The sequence below is a fragment of the Phyllostomus hastatus genome, unplaced genomic scaffold, assembly GCF_019186645.2.
Source record: "Phyllostomus hastatus isolate PE091 unplaced genomic scaffold, TTU_PhHast_1.1 phas_contig_495, whole genome shotgun sequence".
NCBI classification, from domain to species: domain Eukaryota; kingdom Metazoa; phylum Chordata; class Mammalia; order Chiroptera; family Phyllostomidae; genus Phyllostomus; species Phyllostomus hastatus.
The window spans coordinates 7,241,927-7,263,778 of NW_025333895.1; the positions used below are offsets into that span (position 1 = coordinate 7,241,927).

At 56.4% G+C, this 21,852-nt stretch overlaps 1 protein-coding gene across 1 annotated transcript in view; it reads left to right on the top strand.

The window, feature by feature from the left end:
- Positions 1 to 2,249: 2,249 nt before the first annotated feature.
- CFAP77 (cilia and flagella associated protein 77) overlaps positions 2,250 to 21,852 on the top strand; it is a 98,404-nt gene continuing 78,801 nt past the window's right edge. The window contains exon 1 of the mRNA XM_045846298.1: positions 2,250 to 2,444. Coding sequence (XP_045702254.1) covers positions 2,250 to 2,444 — 195 coding nt within the window. The remainder of the gene's footprint in view (positions 2,445 to 21,852) is intronic.

Consider the following 21,852-nt stretch of genomic DNA (forward strand, 5'->3'; position numbering starts at 1 on the left):
GGCAAACACATTGAGTCTTCAAAAAAATTCACTGAAGCCGAATGCAGCCTCTCACAACAACGCCAGCTGGTAATATACTGATACAGTTTGGGTTCCTAGAACACTCACCTCAAGCGGGGGAAGCTTGTACCACGAGGGGCTTAATGTGACTTGTCCGAGGGGAGTTACGTGGCCCAGCCAGGAGTCACTCCTGAGTGCCACGATTCCACTCGCCTGCCTATCACTGCACCACCTGACTTCCCATGGGAGCTGCCACGCAGCTTTGATTGAAAAGTGCACAACTTTCCTGGCTGGTGTGGCTCTGGGGATTGAGCACCGGCCTGAGAACCAATGGGTCTCAGGTTCGATTCCCAGTCAGAGCACATTCCTGGGTTGCAGGTCAGGTCCCCAGTAGGGGGTGTGCAAGAAGCAACCACATATTGATATTTCTTTCCCTCTCTTTCGCCCCCCTTCCCCTCTGTCTAAATAAATAAATACATACATAAATAAAAAGAAAAGTGCACAACCTGAGTTTCTGTGGAAGTTTGACAGCAGGCTGGAGAAACCATAAGCACACACTATACACACCCACTTGCCTTTGCCAGGGGCTCACTCAGGCCTTGGAGGGGCGGGTGGAAGTCTGCCTGGCCCACTCTGGAGCTGGTGCTGCTGGTGCTGTCCGCCGTCGGTAGGTAAGGCTGTGAAGTGCAGGTTTGTCCCCGGTGCGGCTTGCTCCGTGGTGAACTCCTTAGCCTGAGCCTTGGGGATGGGTATCTGAGCATTGAGTGATGACAACGGTGGATAAATAAGCCCATGGGAGGTTAGAACCAGAAGGCACACTGGAGATCCCTGAGGCCCGTGGCTCCAGAAACACCGCACCACTCACCTGGGACGAGTGACAAAGTGTGGATCCCCAAGTTTGTATGTGGACTGCGTATCAGGTACCATTACAGTGCCACGTTAAAAACCCACGGGCGTGACGATGGCACTATAGCTGTGTATGAGACTCCTTGCTCTCGGCAGATACCTACTGAAGCGTTTTGGGTCAAATGCGACACTGTCTGCAGACATTTTCAAAGTGATTCTCTGATGCACAGAAACTCGTGTGGTGAATACGGAGGACTAGCGAAGCCGGGTAAAACCTACACGGGTTTTCACCACACTTCTTTCAGCTTTTCTGCAGCTTTGAACGTTTTTCAAATAAGCTCCGCAGGGAGGGAAGAGATATTTTAAAATGCAGATCCCCAGATCCTGTTTCCAGATATTCTGACGCAGTGAATCCGTGCTTTTGAGCTTCCCCTCATCCTGCTGCTCGAAGTTGGGCACCATTGACCTCATTTAGCTCTAGACTTTCCTCCCTGCCTGTTTCATAGAGGAAAAAAACTGAGGATCCAAGAGGGTGAGTAATTTGAGACCAACCAGTGGATTGCAGGGAACATCAGGTCTAAAGGGGGGATTCTGCCTAGGCTGTTGTGGCTCAGTGGATTGAGTACGGGCCTGCGTACCAAAAGGTTGCCGGTTCGATCCTCAGCCAGGGTACATGCCTGGGTTGCAGGCCAGGTCCCCCAGTAGTGGGGAGTAAGAGAGGCAACCAACTGATGTTTCACTCTCCCTCTTTCTCTGTCCCTTCCCCTGTCTAAAAACCTTTTTTAAAAATAAATAAATAAAAACACAATAGAGGAGTCCTGGTTCATTGTGAAACATTTAGTGCTCTGTGCCGTGTGAATTCCGCGAGGATAAATGGGTAGGGGCGGGGAGTGGAGTGGGGGTGGCTGCTGGGACGGTACTTTTGACTTGGAAGTCTAAACGGCCCTCTAGGGCCCCGTAACTTTTTAACACAAATGATGATCCTCAGGTTTTCTCACATCTATTTAAGAAAACTCTGAACTCCTCCACTTCAGTGGCCGCCAGGAGTTTCCTCAAACAAACAAGGTCCACCTAGCACCGTTGGCGTCCCGTCGCCATGGAGACAGACCGTTCCATTTTTCCTCAAGGGGTGGTCTTAGTTTTCTCTCCTTTCCCCATCCGCATCATGGTGCCCAGAAGATGCTCGGAGCGAATGGAGGGACTTATATGGACCGATAACGTTTCCTGAAACAAGGGCGCGCCAGAGGTTGGCGCACCCCGTTCCCGAGCGAGACCGGGGTCTTGTGCCCACCCCGGGGTCCAAGTAGTGGGGTCCAAATAGTCGGCTCAGAGCTCGACTTGAGCCCCGCAGCCGGGAAGCGCGCTGCATCCAGACCCCAGGTCGACTCTCTGCGACCTCCAAGATGCCAGAAGCCAAGGGCTCCCGCCAGGACCTCACGTCATGCAAGAAGAAGCAGCAGCCGGTGCACCGTACAGTCAGTCAGATCTGCCCGCCCCCACGACGGCCGCTGACCGTGGCAGACATCCGGCCGGGCATGGAGAACGAGAGGTTGGGGGTCGTGCGCGATTCCATGTTTCAGAACCCGCTCATCCTCAAGGTGAGCCGCCCGCACGCCGCCACCCTTTCGCGCTCGCCCCCTCACTGACCACCCATACGGCCCGGGGTGTCCACGCATCCAGCCCTGGCCCACGGCTGGGTCCCAGCGCCACGCTGGCAGCTCCAGCTCTGGTCCAGAGAGACCTGCACCCCCATGCGGTCACCGGCAGGTGGCATCCTCTCTGAACCTCAGCTTTCTCACCCGCCGAGAGGGATGATAAAAACACTCATTAGAGGGAGTGATTGGGAAGATTGGTTGGGGTGGTCCCTGCGGGACCCCTGGGACGGCACCTGACACCCAGGGAGCCCGCAGTGTTGGCTGCCGCGGTTTCCGGGAGCCTGACGATGCGCCCACAGGGTGACAGGTCACACGCACCCGACTATATCCTCACCCACCCCCCGCCGGCCCTCCCAGGGCGCAGGCCGCCTCCCCCCTTCCCCCTGCATGCTGGGCTGCTACCACGCAGTGAGTGCACTCTCTCCTGGAAGTACAACTTTTCCGTTCGATCAAACCTCACCCAGAGGTGCCACAGGAAGGCACAAGGGCGAATCTGGGCCCTGGGAGGTCCGGCAGGTGCGACTGAGGGAGCCGAGGTTTCCAGCCAGATCGCGTCTCTGTTTACTGCACGTTCCCTCGTTTAATCTCGTTTCCGGAGCGGTGGTCACCCAGCATCCAACACTTTCCCAGGCCCCGGGAAAAGTCAAAAGTCAAACTGAGACTTGGCTGCTGGGGAGCGTGTCACGCCGCAATTTTGTCTCGCGCCACTGGAGGGCAGCGTGCTGTTAGAAATGCGCGCAGTCCCCAGCGGTCTGCGGTGCAGGACGCAGGCGGCCACCTGGACTCAGTACGCAAGGCGCCGGTTGGAGCCTACGGGTGTTTGTCTGTGGTTTGGTTTGGGGGGTACAGGGAACCTGGGTTTTCTTAACATCGTGCTAGAATTAGCTGAGTTACTGAGAGTCCTGTGAAAACATGGGCTCTTCCCTCTTGCCTTCCCCAAACCACGCCCCGGGGCCTGCGTCTGGGGAAGCGTCCTTCTCCCCCAGGGGGAACAAGGTCCTGCACTTATTTCCAGGTGAGAGGAGCCACTCCCCGCGGACAGATGGGACAGACAGATGGGGTTCACCGTTCTGGGGTCCCGGGGAGATCCGAGTCCCCCCTCTGATCAGCTGCTCTAGCGTCAAGTTGCTGCTTTCACTGAGACAGTCACCAGGGGGCCCCTTCTTTCTCCAGCAGAAACGAGGCCATTCCGGAGTCACTGTTCGCCAGGGCCAATTAATGGTGCGCAATGCCCACCTCAGGCTATGTCGTGTGCTCGCATACAACACATTAAGTATGTGCATATGCATGAATGTTAGACATACACATACATTTACATATATGGGTACACATTATATACACAGAAGGCCTGTCCCCCATAAGTCCAGCCATTGTTACCGTCATGAGAACGGTTGGCGTGACATCGATGTCGCCTGGAGCTGAGGCGTGTGGGCTGGAATGCACATACGTGAACGATGACAACCTCACTGTACTGGCCAGTGGGGGCGGTCGACGCCGTTGCGTGAACATGTGTGCCGTGTGGCCGTCACATTCCAAGTGACTGAGCGAGTGGAGCTTCACATCTGCATCGAATTTCGTGTTGAGCTTGAACATTCCTCCATGGAAACTACCCGGGTGACTCAGGGGGCTTCAGGGACCGTGCAGTGAGTGCAGCGCAAATGACAGTGCGGCCCCACCCTTCAAAGGTGGTGGAGAACCTGTGGGGAGTGAGCCACGGTCTGGGAGGCCTGCGACAAGCAGACACCCGAGGATGGTGAACGTGTACGGGCTGCAATCGGCAGAGATCGGCAACTGACAGGCAAGAACCGGAAGCTGATCCGGGGATTCCAAAAACTACTGGGTCCGAGATTTTGACTCGGGATCTTGGCATGAAATGCGTTGTGGTAAAATAACTTTCGCAGCTCCTGCTACCAGAGCAGAAGGGACATCGCGCTGCGGTTGCTAGTGGCCTGGTTCAAACCACTACCAGGGAACCAGAGCTCCCCGAGAAGCTCGTAACTGAAGTGGACGGAGTCATCACTGTCCTGTGTACAACGTTTCTTGTATCCTCTTCAGTAAGTGTCTTTGTTTCTCACAGCCCATGGCTGGATGCTGTCTGGACAGGCCTCGTGCATGTGTACATGTGTACGTGTGTACATGTGTACTGTACGTAGATACAATTTCTGGGTTTTAAGTAAAGTAAAATATGTAAGTAGAATTGCCATTTTCTCCTCTTGCTTCCCTGCTCCATTTCAAGGACAACATTTGGCCTCTGGATGGCACTAGCTGAACAGCTTCCAGGACAAATTCAGTCCCCGGTGTGTGGGCCTGAATTGAGGTTCGGAAAAGGTGCCGCTCTCTGACTGATGATGAGGGGTTTGTCCTCAGGGCAGGACACCAGCCCTGGTGTGGACGCCTGCGTGGCAGGGGCTGCATCCAGGCGCTTGCTGCAGCAGCCCCCGGCTCGTCCCCACGGGGCACCCAGGGGCCAGGGGCTCTTTCCTTCTCCCTCCCTCCCCCCAGTTCTTATGGGCCCTACGCACTTCCCGTAGCAGCTACAGTTGTGCCCACGTTTCCACAGTCACAGCTGCCACGGTACTTCCTACCAGAACCTGGCCTACGTGCAAGCTGCAGGGACACTGACAGGGGGAAGGACCTTCGACCGTCACACCTCCCAGACCCCCATTTCCAAACGGGCTCCCTGAGGCTACCTGCAGCGGGCTCTTTGCTCAGGTCCTGGCAGAGCAAACCCTGGCTAGAAGCGATAGTCCCTGCCCCCGCTCAGCATGATTTTTACCATTTCAGACAGCTTCCTATATTAAAAAAAATTTTTTTTAATTGTAAAGAAACTTCAGGCTTTTCAGTTTTTAAGAAAAGGGGAAGAACCCTGGCAGTTAGCTCAGTGGGTTAGAGCATCATCCAGATACGCCAAGGTTGAGAGTTTGATCCCCAATCAGGGCACATACCAGAATCGACCAATGAATGCACACATAAGTGGAACAACAAATCAATTTCTCTCTCTCTCTCTCTCAAATCACTAAGTAAAAATTTTTTAAAAGGAGAAGATTGAAAATATTCAAGATTGTGGAAGCTTTTTAAAAAAATCTTTAAAAAATTAATTTCACAGAGTGAGAGAGAGACATACAACTTGTTCTTCCACTTATTTGCACACTCATTGGTTGATTCTTATGTGTGCCCTGACCGGGGATCGGGCCCGCAACCTTGGGGTATCTGGACAATGCTCTAACCAACTGAGCTACCCGGCCAGGGCTAAAACATCTTTTAAAAAATAATGGGTTTCTTAAATTGTTTTGTGGCATGGCTTGTGGGTTTCTTCATTGTGCCACATCAGTTTTGAGTGTGTTTTGGTTCGGGCTAAGTCTGAACTTGAAGGTTGCATTTCTGTTGGAAGAATAAAACCCCTTAGGAAGTGGTCCTTCGTTCCACCATGCCGGGGGCTGCTGCCCGGGCTGCTCCCTCCGGCGAGCAGGACCAGGGTTTTTTTTCCCCATTTGCAATGCAGGCATGCTGCCTGAACAAACCCAGCACCGCTATTTCACAGCCGCGGGGTTTACCCGGACAAACACACGCCAGTTACTCAGGAACAGGTCTGCAAGATGCTACAGTAACCAGGCGAAAAGTGGAAAACTCGGACATGCAAGTGGGTGTTTCATCAGCAGATGCTCCACAAACATCCGCCTCGTTTAAACCCAAGCCAGCCGGTTATCAGTGAGACTCATCAAATCTGGTGGGTGTTTGTGCGGTCACAGAGAGATGGAAATGCGTTCCGTTAGAAAGAGCTTCTACCCGATTATATAAAGCGATGGGCTGTTAGCCCGTATTCCTTCAAATGTGACTCTCTGGGAAGAGTGAAATTAAGCAGAAAAAGAACCAAGCTTCCCCCGCCGGATGCTCAGTTCCCGGAATGCTGGGACTTGCCACAGGACCCCGCAGCCTGCCGGGTGCGCCCTGCTGCCAGCGCCGCTACAGGGACAGGCTGCGGGGTTTGCTGCACTGACGGCCTTGGATCCACCGCTGCCTGAGAGGCGGGCAGGCAGGCGTGTACCGGGGTGGAGTCGAGCCCCCCTGAGAAAGCAGAAACGACCGTGGCACCCGACTTTTTTATAATTTATTAATGATTTTGTTTTACCGTGGGGCTTGTGCCGCAAAGAAGAGGTGTGTGCATTTGGAAAACAGAGTCATAGCATCGCGTCACGGAGGGAGGGCTGCAGACACCTAGTCCAAGTCTTTCCCGAGGAGAGTGAGGCCCCGAGGGGTGGAGACTCATCCAAGGAGCCGCTGGGAACGGGTTGAAGAAGTGGGATGACCTTCGTGTCCCCCGACCTCCAGCCCCGTGCTTTCGGCCACGGTGAACTCACGCAGCCCGGAGGGGGCACGTGCACACAGCAGGCTGGCGACCGTGCTGACCGCAGAGTCTGACTCCCGGGTCCCCTCACTCAGCCTCCCTCCCTGAGCGTGCTCCCCTAATTTCTCAGGAACTTGTTGGCAGCTAAGAAATATGTATCGAGTGTTTACTAAGCGCCCTGCACCATCCTAAGCTTCCTTGGGGGCACAGAAACACGTCCAGAACTCAGCCTTTCCCCACAGGGGGTAACTATTTAGCTGGGGGTGGGGTGGGCAGAGTATGTATATGTCATACTGCGTGCACATGTATATTGCACATATATGTCGCTTATACCCTAAAGCAAGCTCTCAGAAAGGTTGTCTGATTTTTTTGTCTGATTTTTTTTAGAAAGGCTAGAAATGCCTTTTAGACATTCAAGTGGAAATGTGAACTTTTTAAAAAGATTTTATTTATTTATTTTTAGAGAGGGAAGGGAGGGAGAAAGAGAGAGAAACATCAATGTGCAGTTGCTGGGGGCCGTGGCCTGCAACCCAGGCATGTGCCGTGACTGGGAATCGAACCTGCGACACTTTGGTTCACAGCCCGCGCTCAATCCATTGAGCTGCGCCAGCCAGGGCAGGTTGTCTGATTTTTGTGTGCACACATGAGGCAGAGGAGCCGCACGACCCAGAAGGGCTGAGATCTTGGGGAGGACGCCCCCAGCAGGACATGGAGGCTCTGCCAGGACACGGGCCTGGGGCTGGACCTTGAAGGGCGAAGCGAGAGCAGCAGATGAGCGGGGGACTGAAGGAACCTCAGCCCTCTGGGCCACGTGGGTGCCGGTTCCTAGATCCCGGGTGCTCACAGGCGTCCACCCACGCCCGTTCGGTTCGTGAGACGCGGCACTGGGGTGGTTATGGTCGCCAACGCCGGGGAGCACTTACAGCCAGTGGGCCCCACCTGCGTGCGCTGCCAAATTAGGAACCGCACCACGCCGGCTAACAGCTGGACGTGTCTTGTGGACACCGTTGCCAGGCAGCATCGACACCGAGAGACACGCGCAAAGACGGCGGGCAGACGAACACGCAGTTGTGCAAGGAGCCTAGCATAGCTCAGGGTTTTTATTACGTTTGAGTGAACTGTGAAAATGTTACATTCAGCTTTCTCCACGGAAGAGCAGACACCGCGGACCGCGCGCCTCCTGCCACACCGAGTGGTGACGTCCCAGGAGGGCCGGAACGTTAGGGAGGGGGCGTAACCTCAAGTCGGGCCCCGCCCTGCGGCCCCCCACCCCCCACCCCCCACCCCCCGGCGCCCGGCCTGCGGGTCGGCTTCGCGTTTCCAGAGAACAGCCGTGGGTTCGTCTATCCTCGCAACCTTCTCTCTCGGCCCTCGTTTTCTTTTCCAGTCGAAGCCCCCCCTTTCCAGCGCCCATTCGTCCACACAGGCCGGTTCCGAAGGCCGGCCTGCGCCCTCCCTGGCCTTTCACCGCCTTCCTCTGCGTCTCTCTGGAAAGGGAGGCTTTACCCTGGCTGGGGTGGCTCAGTGGATTGGAACGGGTGGGGCGGGGGCTCTGCCAGTGACGATGAGGCTTGGGGGTCGGGCTTCCTCCCCTGGAACTCAGCCCCCCTCTGACTCGGGGGCTCTCAGGCCACAGCGGGGGCTGCGAAGGCCATTCCCTCGGGAAGAATTCTGAGTCTGGGGTGAACAAGTCAGCAGTCGCTTCCAGCACTTTCCAGAATCTTCCAGGCTCAATTATTGTTCACATCCGGCCGCTTTTCCTTTCCGTGAAAGAGACTTTGCAGGATTCGCACCTGGCCCCGCGGGTGAAATCCTCCGCCGGCTTTCCCTTGCAGTGGTTTTTGGCGGCTCCGGCCCCCCAGAAGCACCGGTGTTCTCCTGAAGTGTCTGCTGCTTGTTGCTCTTTAAGAATGTGCATCTCTAACTGCTTCAAAAGTGCAGCAAAAAGGGAACTCAACTCATTGCGTCCTAGAGAAAACGGTAGCACGGGGGACCCCGAGTCGTTGGCTATTATTTGGGTTGACTCGTTTTAGGGTGTTCGTTCTGTTTTTGCACGAAAACCACGGTGAAGGTGTCACCAGCAGGGAGGACTGTGACCAAGTGTGGGTCTCTCTGGACCTTCAGGCTGGGCGAGTCCCTTCGTGCAGGACAGTGTGTGTGGGCGGGCGCCCTGCTGCCTGCGGCCCTGGCCACCGGCTCCGTGAATCCTCAGCCCCAACTGCGGGCCCGGGGCTCCTGTTCCCGGACCCTCCAACTGATTGGGCAAAAACGAGCAAAGGCACAGAAGGTCACAACTGTGCCACGATCTGGTTGGTTTTAGTGTCTATTGCAAATGTGGGTGCTTCTTGCCAGACCTCTGTATTGTCGGGGGAAAGCAAGCTTTTGATGACCCTTGGGAGTCAGTGAAAACCCTCCCGGACTCTCCTCTCTAGCTCCTGAATCATGTAAATGAGGACCATTTGAGCGTGTGCAGGCCAGAGCTGTTGATTTCATACAACCACAAAAAACATAGCAATGAGCCCTGGCTGGTGTGGCTCAGTGGACTGAGTGCCGGCCTGTGAACTGAAAGGTTGCTGGTTCGATTCCCAGTCAGGGCACATGCCTGGGTTGTAGCAGGCCAGGTCCCCGGTGGGGGAGGCGCAAGAGGCAACCAGCTAATGTTTCTCTTGCATGTCGATCTTTTTCTCCCTCTCTTTGTCTCTCCCCTCTCCTCTCTCTAAAAAATAAATAAATTCTTTACAAAAATAATACATAGCAATGAGTTGGTGGCCCAGGCACATACAAAACTGCAGCCACCTGCCCGAGAGAGAGGCCAGCACAGCAGCACAGCGGTGCAGCTGGCAGGCTTTGGAGCCGCCGGGTCTCGGCCTCGCTGGGCTGCCTGTGAGGCTGCTTCCTTCGAAGCCTCCGTCCCGGCTCTGTAAAATGGGCCAATAGCAGCTGGCCCCTGGCCGTGGTGAGCCGTGAGGAGCCAATGAGACGGCAGGGCCGGGAGGGCCCTTCGCAGTGGGCGGGGTTGTCCTTTTCCATCGCCAGGACCCCGTTGTTCCTTTCTCGCTACTGACTCTGAGTACATGTTACCGGTCTGAACTTGTAACATAGGTTCCTGGTGAGACACACCCAGCCGGGTGCTCACTTTTCTCCCCTTCGTGTTCCCGTTGAAGAACGCCGTCACCCACCCAGCTCACGTTTCCCGCGACCGCGTGGCCCGGAGCAGAGGGGCGCACCCTGGCTCGGGCGGGGGCTGGGATGGCCCGCTCCCTGGCTCTCCTGGGGGTTCCTGCCTCCCCCAGAAGGATGTGACAGCGGCTGACTTAAACGAGGCACTAACGCTGGGCGGAGATTACGACAGAATCGTCACAGATAAAAGTAGGGTACATTATGCTAGAATTAGACCAGTGGTTTTTAGTCGAGGGGGTCATTTTGCTCCCCAGGGGGCATCTGGCCATGTCGGGAGATATTTATCACAACTCAGGACGGAGTGCCCCTGGCATCCAGTGGGTAGAAGCTGGGGATGCCGGTCAATGTCGTACAGTGCCCAGGGTGCCCCCCCAACCAGGGAGTCATCTGACCCCGAGTGTCCGTAGTGCCGAGTGGAGAAACCCGGACCCGGAAAACACAAACACGAGGAGAACTCACTTAGTTCACCCTGCTCCCGGGGCGCTGAAAACCTCATACAAGGATTGCAGAGATGGGCTGTTTCCTTTTTAATCGCTTCTGTATCTTCCTCCCCCAAACATTGCACTGCTATTTTACACCTACCCCCTTTCTGAATCCATTTCCTTCCCCTCAGCCGTAGCTTCCATAAGACTTCTGGCTTTGGTCTGGGGCTTGTCTGTCTCCAGCCTCACCCACCTTATAGTTTAAAAAGACAGAAAGCACCTCCAGCAATCCGCAGTGTGGCTCACGAATTCACCAGATACCAGTTAGCACGGGGCTGGCGTGTTGAATAACCTGACCGCCGTACAAGCTGGGTCTCCCCGGTCCGCCACCTTCCAAGGGCTGAGTATGGTTTCGTTTTCTTTTCCTCAGCATGACTTCGTCGGTGCCGGAAAGGGAAAGGGTTCGGTGCAGGAGGAGTTAAACTCACGGGGGGGGGGCCAGTGCCCCACCGCAGCCCTGACCCGGGGCACTGACCACAGCGTGTCAGGGAAGCGAGCGAGCGCCCTTCCTAAAGAAAACAGCCGTGTCTTTCCACCCAGTAATGTCAAGGCGCAACAGTGTCAAGGCACTTGGGTCAAGAAGCTGACCGCCACGGGTCAGCAAGCAGAAAGGGCGACATGGCCGCCCGCAGTGGGGAGCAGGGCCCGCCAAAGGCGTTGCAGGGAACCCAGGAGCCCCAAACAGGCGTTTCTGGCCTTTTGTAGAAACCAAACAACACACATTTGGAAGACGGATGAACCCAGAAGCCAAGGAGACAAACTTCTCTCTGTAGCTCAGAATCTTTTGTGTTTGTCCCGAACGGTGAAAGTGGAGACTCAGAAGCGCTTTGATTCCAAGGTCGGGCGTCATGGAAGGCTGCCCGCCCGCTCGCTGCCATTTGTAGCCAGTAGCATAGTGTCCAAGTGTCATCGTCGAGGTACCAGAGGAAGAGCCCCAGGCGCCGCAGCCTCCCTCGAAGACGGGGCGCCCGGCCCCACCGAGAGAGGGGGGCTCGTGGCCGTGACACTGCACTGGAGAGACCTAGAAAGTTTCCTGGCAGCTCTGTCGGTCAGTTGCACCGAACCGGAGTGTTTTTGGCCGCAAGGCCACGTTAGAATGCCGTCTTAATGATCCCATTACATAGAATTGCATCCACTCTTCGCTCTGTCTCCCAAGACGCTGTTAAGGACAGAGAAGCTGGCTATTTGTGTACTTATTTTCGGTACGCTTTGTGGACGGTTGGTGAGCCCGTCAGCCCGTGAACACGGATTAACTGGATACTTACAATGTGACACAAGGCACTGGTGGGGACATGAGAGGTTTCAGATTTTGTTTCTGAGGAGTCTGTGGGCCGGTCCAGGGAGAACCAGGCTGTGCACATGAAACCCAATAATAAAAGCGACTGCAGGCGGAAGGAGAGGGGATGAGAGGCAAGTGCCACGTTTAGGAGCGAAGGTGGGAGCTGGGCTGGGGCAGCTGGGCTGGGCTGCGGGAGGGCTGACCCCAGAGGGTGGACAGGGGAGGGGGGGATGCCCGGGAGAGGGGCTGGCCTGGGCAAAGGCGCAGCGGCCCACGTGGGTGAGAGGTTTCCAGCAGGAACGGACAGCGCTAGGATTCTGTGAGCCCCACGAAGGAGGGAGCGGGGCGTGCATCCGCGCTCTCCCCGCTGGAATTCACAGGCACCTCTGAGCGCCTGCTGTGTACCAGGCACCAAGAATACGGGGGATCAACATGGATGTAGGCCCCCAAGGCAAGGCGGGACCTGGGACTTTGGGGGTTGCAAGGATGCTTCAGGGAAGGCAAGTGTGGAGAAGAGGCAGGTCCGGGAGTGAGGCCGCCCCTGGTGGGGCCCCCGGTCCCCCGGAGAGAGACCTGCAGGGTCTGGGGCAAGGGGACTACACAAGGCCAAGAACAAAGGGCTGAGTGACCCCCGACATCAAGAGCAGGCGCACAGGGCCAGCGCCTCCCTCCCTGCACTGATGGGGACAGCGGGCCGAGGGGGACACGTGCCCGGTGCCCGACGGCAGGACGCTGCAGCGTGGTGGCCTTCTCTACTGGACGGGCTGCGTCAGACGCATCCTGGTTTCCTCCCGGGCAGCAAGTTCGAGTGCCAATTGGTGGGACACCTGTGACGGTTTAGGGTGAGTGGCTGTGATTTCTTTGCTCTTGGCAAGCAAAACGAGCCCCCGATCTGTCACACTCCGAATTCTCACCAAGTCCTTCATGTGGGAACCTGCTGGCATGCTTCCCGGGGGTCCCTCGGCCTCCCGAGCTCTGTGAGCTGGCACTGAAGACTGGTTGCTCTGCAGGCACCCAGTGGGCACACACTCGGAGGGTTAAGCCAGTCTTTCAAAAATTCCCCTTCCAAAAGCAAAGCGTGTGCCTGGCGTTTCGGGAGGCTCCGTCTTTTCTCAGGCAGCGGCTTGCTCTCTGGAGGCGGACCCTCCCGGGACCACCTGCATGGTGCTCCCCGGCCTGACTTCCGGGTGGGAGGAGGAGGCTGGGGCTGGACTCTGGGCTTTCGGGGAGCTCCTGGCTGAGCACCCCCGTCCCTGTGCCAGCGGACAGCCGCAGCCCTCCAGGAGCGCCTGTGTACCAGGCACTGTGCTGGCCCTCCTTCGTCACCAGGCCCCTTAAGTCTTTGCAACAGTCCTAGGAGACTGCCATTCCCATTTCACAGATGGGGAAGCTGAGGCTTATTAGAAGTTACCCAAGTGGCCCAGAGTCAGCTGGCTAATGTGCGAAGAGCCAGGCTTCTAGCCAGTTCTCCAGAGCCCGAGGTCACAGCCACTACACATGTCCAAAGATTCAAGCTCAGAAAGACTCAGTCACATGCTCAAAAAGTCACACAGGGGTTGGATGCAGAGTGCGGGGCCTGTGCGCACCCACAGGTTGCTGTGGTCCTAACATTTGTGCCACACTGTCCGTCACCCCAGAGACTGCTTGGTCCTGATGGGAGAGAGGGATCCAGGGCAGCTCCATCCCCTAAAGGCCCCACTGCACCAGAGGTGCACCCTCTGCTCCCACGGAGCCCGCAGTCCAGCCGGGCGCATGGGCTGCAGCATGCACACGCGCCTGGACGTCGGCCGCACAAGGCCGAGATGACAGGGCCGGGGCTGTGGGCCAGGCCTGCCGGAGCTCTGCAGGCTCAGGGGATGGCCGGTGGTCCGGGGGAGGGGTCAGGAAAAGCCCCAGTGGGGTTGCTGAGAGGCCTAGCAGGACTCAGCTAGGTGGAGAGGAGAGGGAAGGTCATTTTAGACAGAGAACCGGCCAGACGAGGCGAGACACCGGGCGCCGTGAGCTTGGGTGTGTCGGGAGGACCGGTCTGGAGGGAGCCTGGCGGGAAGAAGGCATCACGTGGGGCGGCTTATGGAGCCTGCACTTCAGTTTCAAGAAGAGACAAGACCCAAAGAGCGAGGGAGGGGGCACGGATGCTTGCTTTCCCACGGCCGCCCGGCGCTGAGGTTATTCAAGACGTGCGTGTCTGCATCCTGGCACCCAGGGTGGCTGGGGGCGAATGCTGGGGTGGGAGGGGGCGGGGGGGTGGGGGCTGTCCAGAATGGCCTCGCCCCTTCAAAGGGAAAGGGTCCCCCCCCTCCCCACCCCCCTAATCAGCAAGAGCAAATTGTTATCAGATTAGCGGCAGCAAAGAAAAGCACAGTCCGCACCCTCGCAGTTCGTTAGCATTTAGATAGCCTGGGATGGGGGCCCACACAACAGGCATCAAAGCCGGGCTCGGCGGCCGCGGGGATTAATTCCTTTAACCAACAGGCCCGATCTGGCCTCGCACATTACCCGGCCCCGCCGGCGTGGGTGTGGGAGGCGATTGAAGATTACGCCATTTAGGCCTTGCCCTGTTTTCCACCCAAGGCAGGGCTGTGGAGTTGCAAGGAGCCCCGTCAATACTCTGCGGCCTGAGGTTCTAATTCTGCTTCATTTAAACTTCATCAACTTTTCCAATCAAGTGGAAGGATTCGAAATAGGCTCTGTGAGCCGAAAGGCCCGCTTCCCTTTGTCAGATAATTTATTCTGTTTTCTCCCCCCCCCCCCACCCCGTGCTTTCTCTCTCCAGCCTCGCTCCGGAGCCCCCCCCCCACCCCGCCCCCTCCGCATCCCAGTGCCGAAAATGAGATTACAGTATTTAAATGACTATGATAATCAACCTGGGGACCGGGAGCTGGGATTGAGGTTAATTTTTCTTAGCAGAACAAAGGAGCGGGATGCCCTTGGGGACGGGAAGGTGCAGTCTGGGTTCCTTGCTTGTGTTTTCCTCCCCCTGAAACTGCAGTTTTAGGAGTCTTTTCTTGTTACTCACTAGGCGCCGGGTGTGTGATTTTTAACGGCGGCGGCCCCTAAGAGGGCAGAAATGTAATTTTGCACCGAATCAGCCAACGGCCTTCAATCAACAATTTTAATGGGGAAAAAATAAAAGCCGCGTATATGATAGGAGTACAGATCTAATGAAAGGGCGATCATTTACCTTATTTATTTTTAAACACACCGGGAGTCATGTCCCACTGTGTGCGAACGAGTAATTACAGCCACTCGGTGGCCCGTGCGCTTCCGAAGGAAGGGGCCTTGTCACGGAGCCGGCCTCCTCCCTGGCAGCTCTGCCGCCATAACAGTCGAGATTTTGTCATGTTCCGGCTAATTGGAAACAGGGTCATTATACCGCCGAACACTGACATGAAAGCAACTTGTTCGACTGGTACCTGTAGCCCGCGCCGGCGCGTCCCCGCCGGCCCCCTCCCACCCGCCCCCCCAGCCCCGCCTGGAAAACAGAGGGAATCAAAATACGTCTGTTTCTTTGTCTCCCCTCGCTATCTTGTCAGGGCTGTTTTACACGCCGCCACCCAAGGTCGTCTTTTATTTGTGTCGGGAGAGAGGATTTGACAAGTTCTGCGCATGGCGCTCATTGGGCAAGGCGGATTTCTCCTCCCGATTTGGAGCAGGGAGCGAAACCCCCCTTCGGCAGAGCCAGCCTCCTCATTTTTGGGCAGACTCGTTAGGAGAGAGGGGGTTGCAGGACTCTGCTTCCTCCCTCGAGCCTGCAAAGGGTAACGCTTTTTTTTTTTTTAATTTAAAAAAAAAGTAGGATTGGGTTTCCAGCCACAGCCTCGGTGGCAGGGAATGAGAGACACCCGAAGGCCTTCCAGCGAGGACGCCTCCTATCCTGCTCCCCGCCCTGCCCGCGCCGCCCGCCCCCAGTTATTAATAGGCTGGAATAAATTGTTCCTCTGCTATATTATAATGACTCTGTTTCCGACCCGCTTTAAACTGTGGGAGAGTCTCTGACAGTTATCTGCATTTGCAACGCAAAATATTTAATAACCGGCGTCTGAAGGAGCAGCAACACCCACGAGCAACCTTATTTGTGAAGCGCGAAGCCCTCCCCCCACGCCCCCCATCCACTTCCCATCACTGTTCTCCTGGAAAAGAAGACTCCGTCGCCCTCTGTGCCACCAAAATTCATTGGGGGCGTTGGTTTATGGTGACATTTTTCTTTCTTAAAGCAAATATTGACTCACCGTGGGGAAATTAAAACTCCATTAGGCATCGCTACATTGTACAGCAGGCCGCAGTACAAAGCGTCAAGCTACTATTAATTGGCTTCTTCCTCAGGAATAATGCGGGGAGGGCAGAGGGGAAGGGGAAGGAGACGACGGATTTAAACTCTGATTTCCTCAGACGACACCGGCTACCCCAGCCAAGGTGATCGTTACAGGGTGAGTCAGCGAAACATAAAGAGGAGGCTGCCTAACCACGGAAGGGATTTATCAATTACATGAAGCCCTCGGTGAGTCACTTCCAGGCTGGGGACCGTGTGTCCGGAGACGCGCCGGCCAGCCTTGACCTGAGCGCCGCCGTGGCAACTCAGGGCGGGCTCCTCCCTGGGGGCGAGGCGCTTTCTCCCCCGAGATGAGAGGAGGCGTCCCTTCCACCTGCTCCCTGCGCCCTGCCCACCTCCCAGGCTCTGCCTTCCCGCCTGCCGTTACCTCTGCCCCCAGCTCTGCCCTTGGTGCCCTGAGCCCCACCCGCTGCCCTGGGGCCGCTCTGGTCATTCTCAGGCCTAGCAGCTTTGCCTTTTGCTTCCTCGGCGAGGACTGCGGAAACGTGTGGCCGTGGCCTGGGTGGCCGGAGATGGAGGTGTCGGCGGGGCTGGCTTCTTCCAAGGCTGTGAGGGTGGGTCTGTTACAGAACAAACAAAGGGGGCCTGGGATGATATACTATTATTGAAAGAAGCCCCCAGGTCCGTTATGTCCGCCGCCCGAGGAAAGACGTCTCTCAATGCCAGAGATTTGTGAAAAGGAAAGGAAAACGTTTATTTAATGCTACACAAACTTAAAGTAGTGACCTAATGTCTTCTCCAAAAATCCTAACGTCCCTTAAAGCACCCACAAACAGACACAGTCCTTCCTTCCTTCGCCCTTTGCCCAGTCCAGAGTACTGTATCTCCTAAAGCTGCGGGGGTCCCCACTCTGGCAAAGGCACGTGGTCCTCTCTCCCCGGACCACAGGAGTCCCCACTCTGCCAGAGCCGTGTGGTTCTCTCCCTCAGGGTCGCGAGGGTCTCCACTCTGCTAAAGCTGTGTGGCTCTCTCTTGCAGGGCTGCGCATGATTCTCCCCCCTCCATGGCTGCCACGACTCGGTTTAAATCCCAGCGCCAATCTTCCTCTGCAGCCCCGTTTCCGGCTCCTCTCACAATCGGCCACAGCTGCCACGTTCTGGGCAGGTGTGGCCCTGTGGTGTGGAGCCAATTATCTCCAGGCTCTTCTGGATCTTATTACAGATCCCTGTTTGAGGCTCCCCTCTTGGCTGCGCCCTGTTACAGGTCTATTACAGGCCCGTCTCTTCGGCTTCAAGGCAGTTGCCTCTGTATTCGCATGGCGCTCTTCCTACGTATGTGTCTGTGTCCAAATGTCCCCTTTTTGTGAGGACATCTGTCGTACGGGATGAGGGGCCCACTCTATGATGACCTCATCCTAACAAACCACCATTGCCTTATGGCCAAACCAGCTCACATTCTGAGGTCCTTGGGGTTAGACTTCAATGTGTGACTGCTTGGGGCGCGGGTCATGGTCTGTGGCCCATGAGGTGAGGTGAGGATGACAGGCAGTCACCGGAGTGGCATCCAGCCCGTTGACCTTGAGGCCGCCATCTTGATGGGGACTGTGGACATGGCAAGCACTTAGAGCTCTGTGGCGTCCTCTCCAGCGTGGTGTGGCCCACCCACGGGTCAGCAGTCATACACAGCCCTGTGTTCTCTATGGGACTCTCGTCTTGTCATTGGTATTGAACCCTAACCCTTACCTGAGCAGCTTCACTAGCCGTCGTAAGGTGCTTCTGAGGGCAGACCTTACACGTCATACTTCTTTTTCTGTCCTACGGAGTTATTTATCCCTCCTCCCTTCCCTCCTTCCTTTCACCCATCCATCCTTCCGTCCCCCCACCCTCCCATCCCTCCTCTCATCCATCCACCCTTTAATCCATCCATCCTTCCTTCCATCCACCGTCCACCCATCCATTCATCCATCCATCCATCCAACCATCCAACCATCCATCCATCCATCCATCCATCCTTCCAAACAACCATCTATCCTTCCATCCATCCATCCATCCTTCCATCCACCGTCCACCCATCCATCCATCCATCCATCCTTCCTTCCATCCATCCTTCCAACCACCCCTCCATCCATCCTTCCTTCCACCCATCCCTCCAACCATTCTTCTACCCACCCACCCACCCATCCAACCATCCATCCACCCACCTACCCACCCATCCATCAATCCATCCAACCATCCAACCATCCATCCATCCATCCATCCTTCCAAACAACCATCTATCCTTCCATCCATCCATCCTTCCTTCCATCCACCATCCACCCATCCATCCATCCATCCATTCTTCCTTCCATCCATCCCTCCAACCACCCCTCCATCCATCCACCCATCCATCCATCCTTCCTTCCATCCATCCCTCCAACCATTCTTCTACCCACCCACCCACCCATCCAACCATCCACCCACCTACCCACCCATCCATCCATCCATCCACCCACCCATCCATCCATCCATCCATCCATCCATTCTTCCTTCCATCCATCCCTCCAACCACCCCTCCATCCATCCTTCCTTCCATCCACCCATCCATCCATCCTTCCTTCCATCCATCCCTCCAACCATTCTTCTACCCACCCACCCACCCATCCATCCACCCACCTACCCACCCATCCACCCATCCATCATCCCTCCAACCACCCCTCCACCCATCCTTCCTTCCTTCCATCCATCCATCCATCCATCCATCCCTCCTTCCTTCCATCCATCCAACCATCCATCCATCCATCCACCCATCCATCCATCCTTCCATCCAACCCTCCACCCATCCTTCCTTCCATCCCTCCACCTATCCATTTACCCATCCATTGTTTTAGCGAACAAATACTTCAGCACTGACCGAATCTCTGTGATTTGTGCCAGGCACGGACTAGGCATTGGAGAGACGCTGGTGAGCAAAATTCCACACGATCTCTATTCTTGTGGGACCTTGTAGTCTAACTGGGCAGATGAACATTAATCAAAGAGTCACACATAAGTGGAAGAGTGCCAATGTAATAAGAGTGAAGGAGAAGTTCAGGGTGCATCTAACTGGGAGATTTCACACGACTGGGGGAGTCAGTTTCTTGGAGAAAGTGAAAACCGAGCTGAGAATGGAATCCACGAGGAAAGGAAGTGGGTGGGGCTTGTGAAGGAGAAGTTCAAGGGCATTGTGGGCACCTAGGAGAGCCTGTGCAGAGAGCCCGGGGAGGGAGAGAATGTGGTGACCCGAGGCACTGAGGGGGCCTCGAGGGGCTGGCTGTGGTGCAGGAGAGAATGGTAGGGGGCCCAGGGCCGGGGCTGCTGGGGCAGGACCACGCCGGGCCTCGTGGAGGGCCAGTTAAGGAGACTGACCTCCAGCCCAAGAGTCGTGGGAGCCAGCAAGGGTCTTTGAGCAGAGGCTGGGACTGGAGGCCGAGGGACATGGTCAGACTGGTGTTACAAAGGCCCAGCGTGGAGTGTGGGTAGAGGGTCTTGGGGCAGCATCAGTCGTTTAGGGGCGAGAGAGAGATGAGCCCACGTGGGGTGGAGGGGCCGAGAACTGGAGGGCCGTGCAGAAGGCAGACCCATCGGGACCGGGCGGCGTGGGGGGTGCACGTGCCTATGGGGGTGCGGGAGAAGGAGGTGGGAAGGGTCTGGGCGAGGGTCCTGGGTTAGCTTTTGGATAGTTCTTGTGGCTTTTGGTAAGTGTCTGGAGGTCGGCGATCACCCACGCCCCTGCCTGCGGCTCCCCTCCTGTCCCTGCCAGCAGGAGCTCCGCCCTCCATCGCCTTCCACCCGCTCACAGCTTGCCTGACAGCCCCTGCGTGTTCTTTAAGGCTGACGCCGAGGAGTTTCTCCCCTCAGAAGGACCCCTTCACCTCTCGGGGCTCTGGGTGGGCCTCCACCACGTCCCATCACGTCAGAACTGTCCCTCCCCGGTCCCAACCCGCAGCGAGCCGCGCGAGTCTCGAGGGCGAGGGCCGCGTCTCTTGGCTTCTCCAGTCCAGTTCCAGCCAGCGCCCGGCACTCTGGGATGCCTCTCAAACAAATGCGTGCGTGGGTGGTTTGAGGTTCCTCCAGTGACCGGCGGCGGGGGGGCACCTCGAATGACACCTACAGGCACGTGGGCTCCGTTTTACCCTCAGGTGCCACATGGTGTTTTTTTAAATTAAGTTTTTGAGAGAGAAACATAGGTTTGTCGTCCACTTATTTATGCACTCACTGTTGATTCTTCTCTGCACCCTGACCAAGGATGGAACACACAACCTTAGTGTATTGGGACGACGCTCTAACCAGCTGAGCCACCCGGCCAGGGCCTGGCATCTTTACCGACCCCCTGCCACTGACAGGACAAAACCTAGATTCTCTGGTTTATCAAAACGTTCGTGATCTCCTTGCCTAACGCATCGGTTACTCCCCACCTTTCTGCTCCGATAATACTTAACCACGTGTCTCTTCCCACCTGCACCGCATCCCCTCACGCCGCACAGTGTGACTGTCACCTGCCTGTGGGCAGACGGCTCCCCCGCCCGAGATGCTGCTGCTCTGCGCCTCCTGGTCCCATGTGGCCACTCCTTCCCCACGGTTTCCATCTCAGCCGAGCGCCCGCCCTCGGCCGCTGTCCCTGACGCCCTTGGAGAGGGTTTCTGTGCCCCCTCTGCCTCCACGCTGTCCCGTGTGTGTTCCCGTCACCTCGGCTGGCACGTGGGCAGGAACCCAGCCTCGTGCCCCCTTCGTCCCCGGTGCCCACGGTGCTGGGCACGAAGTAGGTGCTCAGCAAGTGTTTACCGAACCGGCGAGGAAGTGAGCGGTCGGTCTAATGAGTTCCCAGGGGACGGTTTCCTAGCAGGTAGTCACCTTGGCATTTCTAGGAACGTCCAGATTTATTTTCCAGTTCAAACTGAAGAGGCTTTCATTCCGAGGTTTAAAGACGGGGCGTTCTCCGTGAAGGACGGCGGAGCCGTGTGCCCAGATGGGTGGAACTCACGGACCCGCTGTCTGGCCGCGAGGAGAACCCGCGTGGCTGAAAAACGTGCCTGAGAGCATCCCACAGGACACGGCCGGGGGGCCGGGGCAGCACTCTGGTCGGCCTTCCACTTGGAGCCTTCAACAAGTAAACCCAAGTGGGGACGTGGGTGGGGCGATCCCGGTGAGCCTGCAGGAGGAGGGGGCCCCACGGCCGGTCCCCAAGGAGAAAGAGCTTTTCTGCGAAAGGATATTGAACCGTTTGATCGAGGCCGATAAAGCGCATAAATTGCACTTGAATGTCTGGAGAAAGAACGCTGTTCAAAGACACTTAACACGGACTGGGGTGGGTCTCCTCTCTTCTGCCGCCTCCCGAGGGGCTGCCGAGGGCCGTGGTGATCTGTGCTGTGTATGCAAGCCGGCGGGGTAATCCCGGCGACAGCAGGAGGGGCGGCCGCCGGAGCAGACTTCCGCCCTGCTAATTAAAACCATCCTTCCTCTGCCCGCGAAGGCTAACGAGACAGAAAGGGAGCGGGCTAATGAAAATGTCACCGCAACGCTGCCTGCTTATTTTATTTATTTACTTAATGCTGCAACTTCCATTTTGGGGTTCTGAGGGAGAGAGAGATTTTTCAAAAAATTTCTAGAAGACCTTTTCTTTTTTTTTTAAAGATTTTATTTATTTATTTTTAGAGAGGGAAGGGAGGGAGGGAGGGAGAGAGAGAGAGAGAGAGAGAGAGAAACATCAATGTGTGGTTGCTGGGGGCCGTGGCCTGCAACCCAGGCATGTGCCCTGACTGGGAATCGAACCTGCGATGC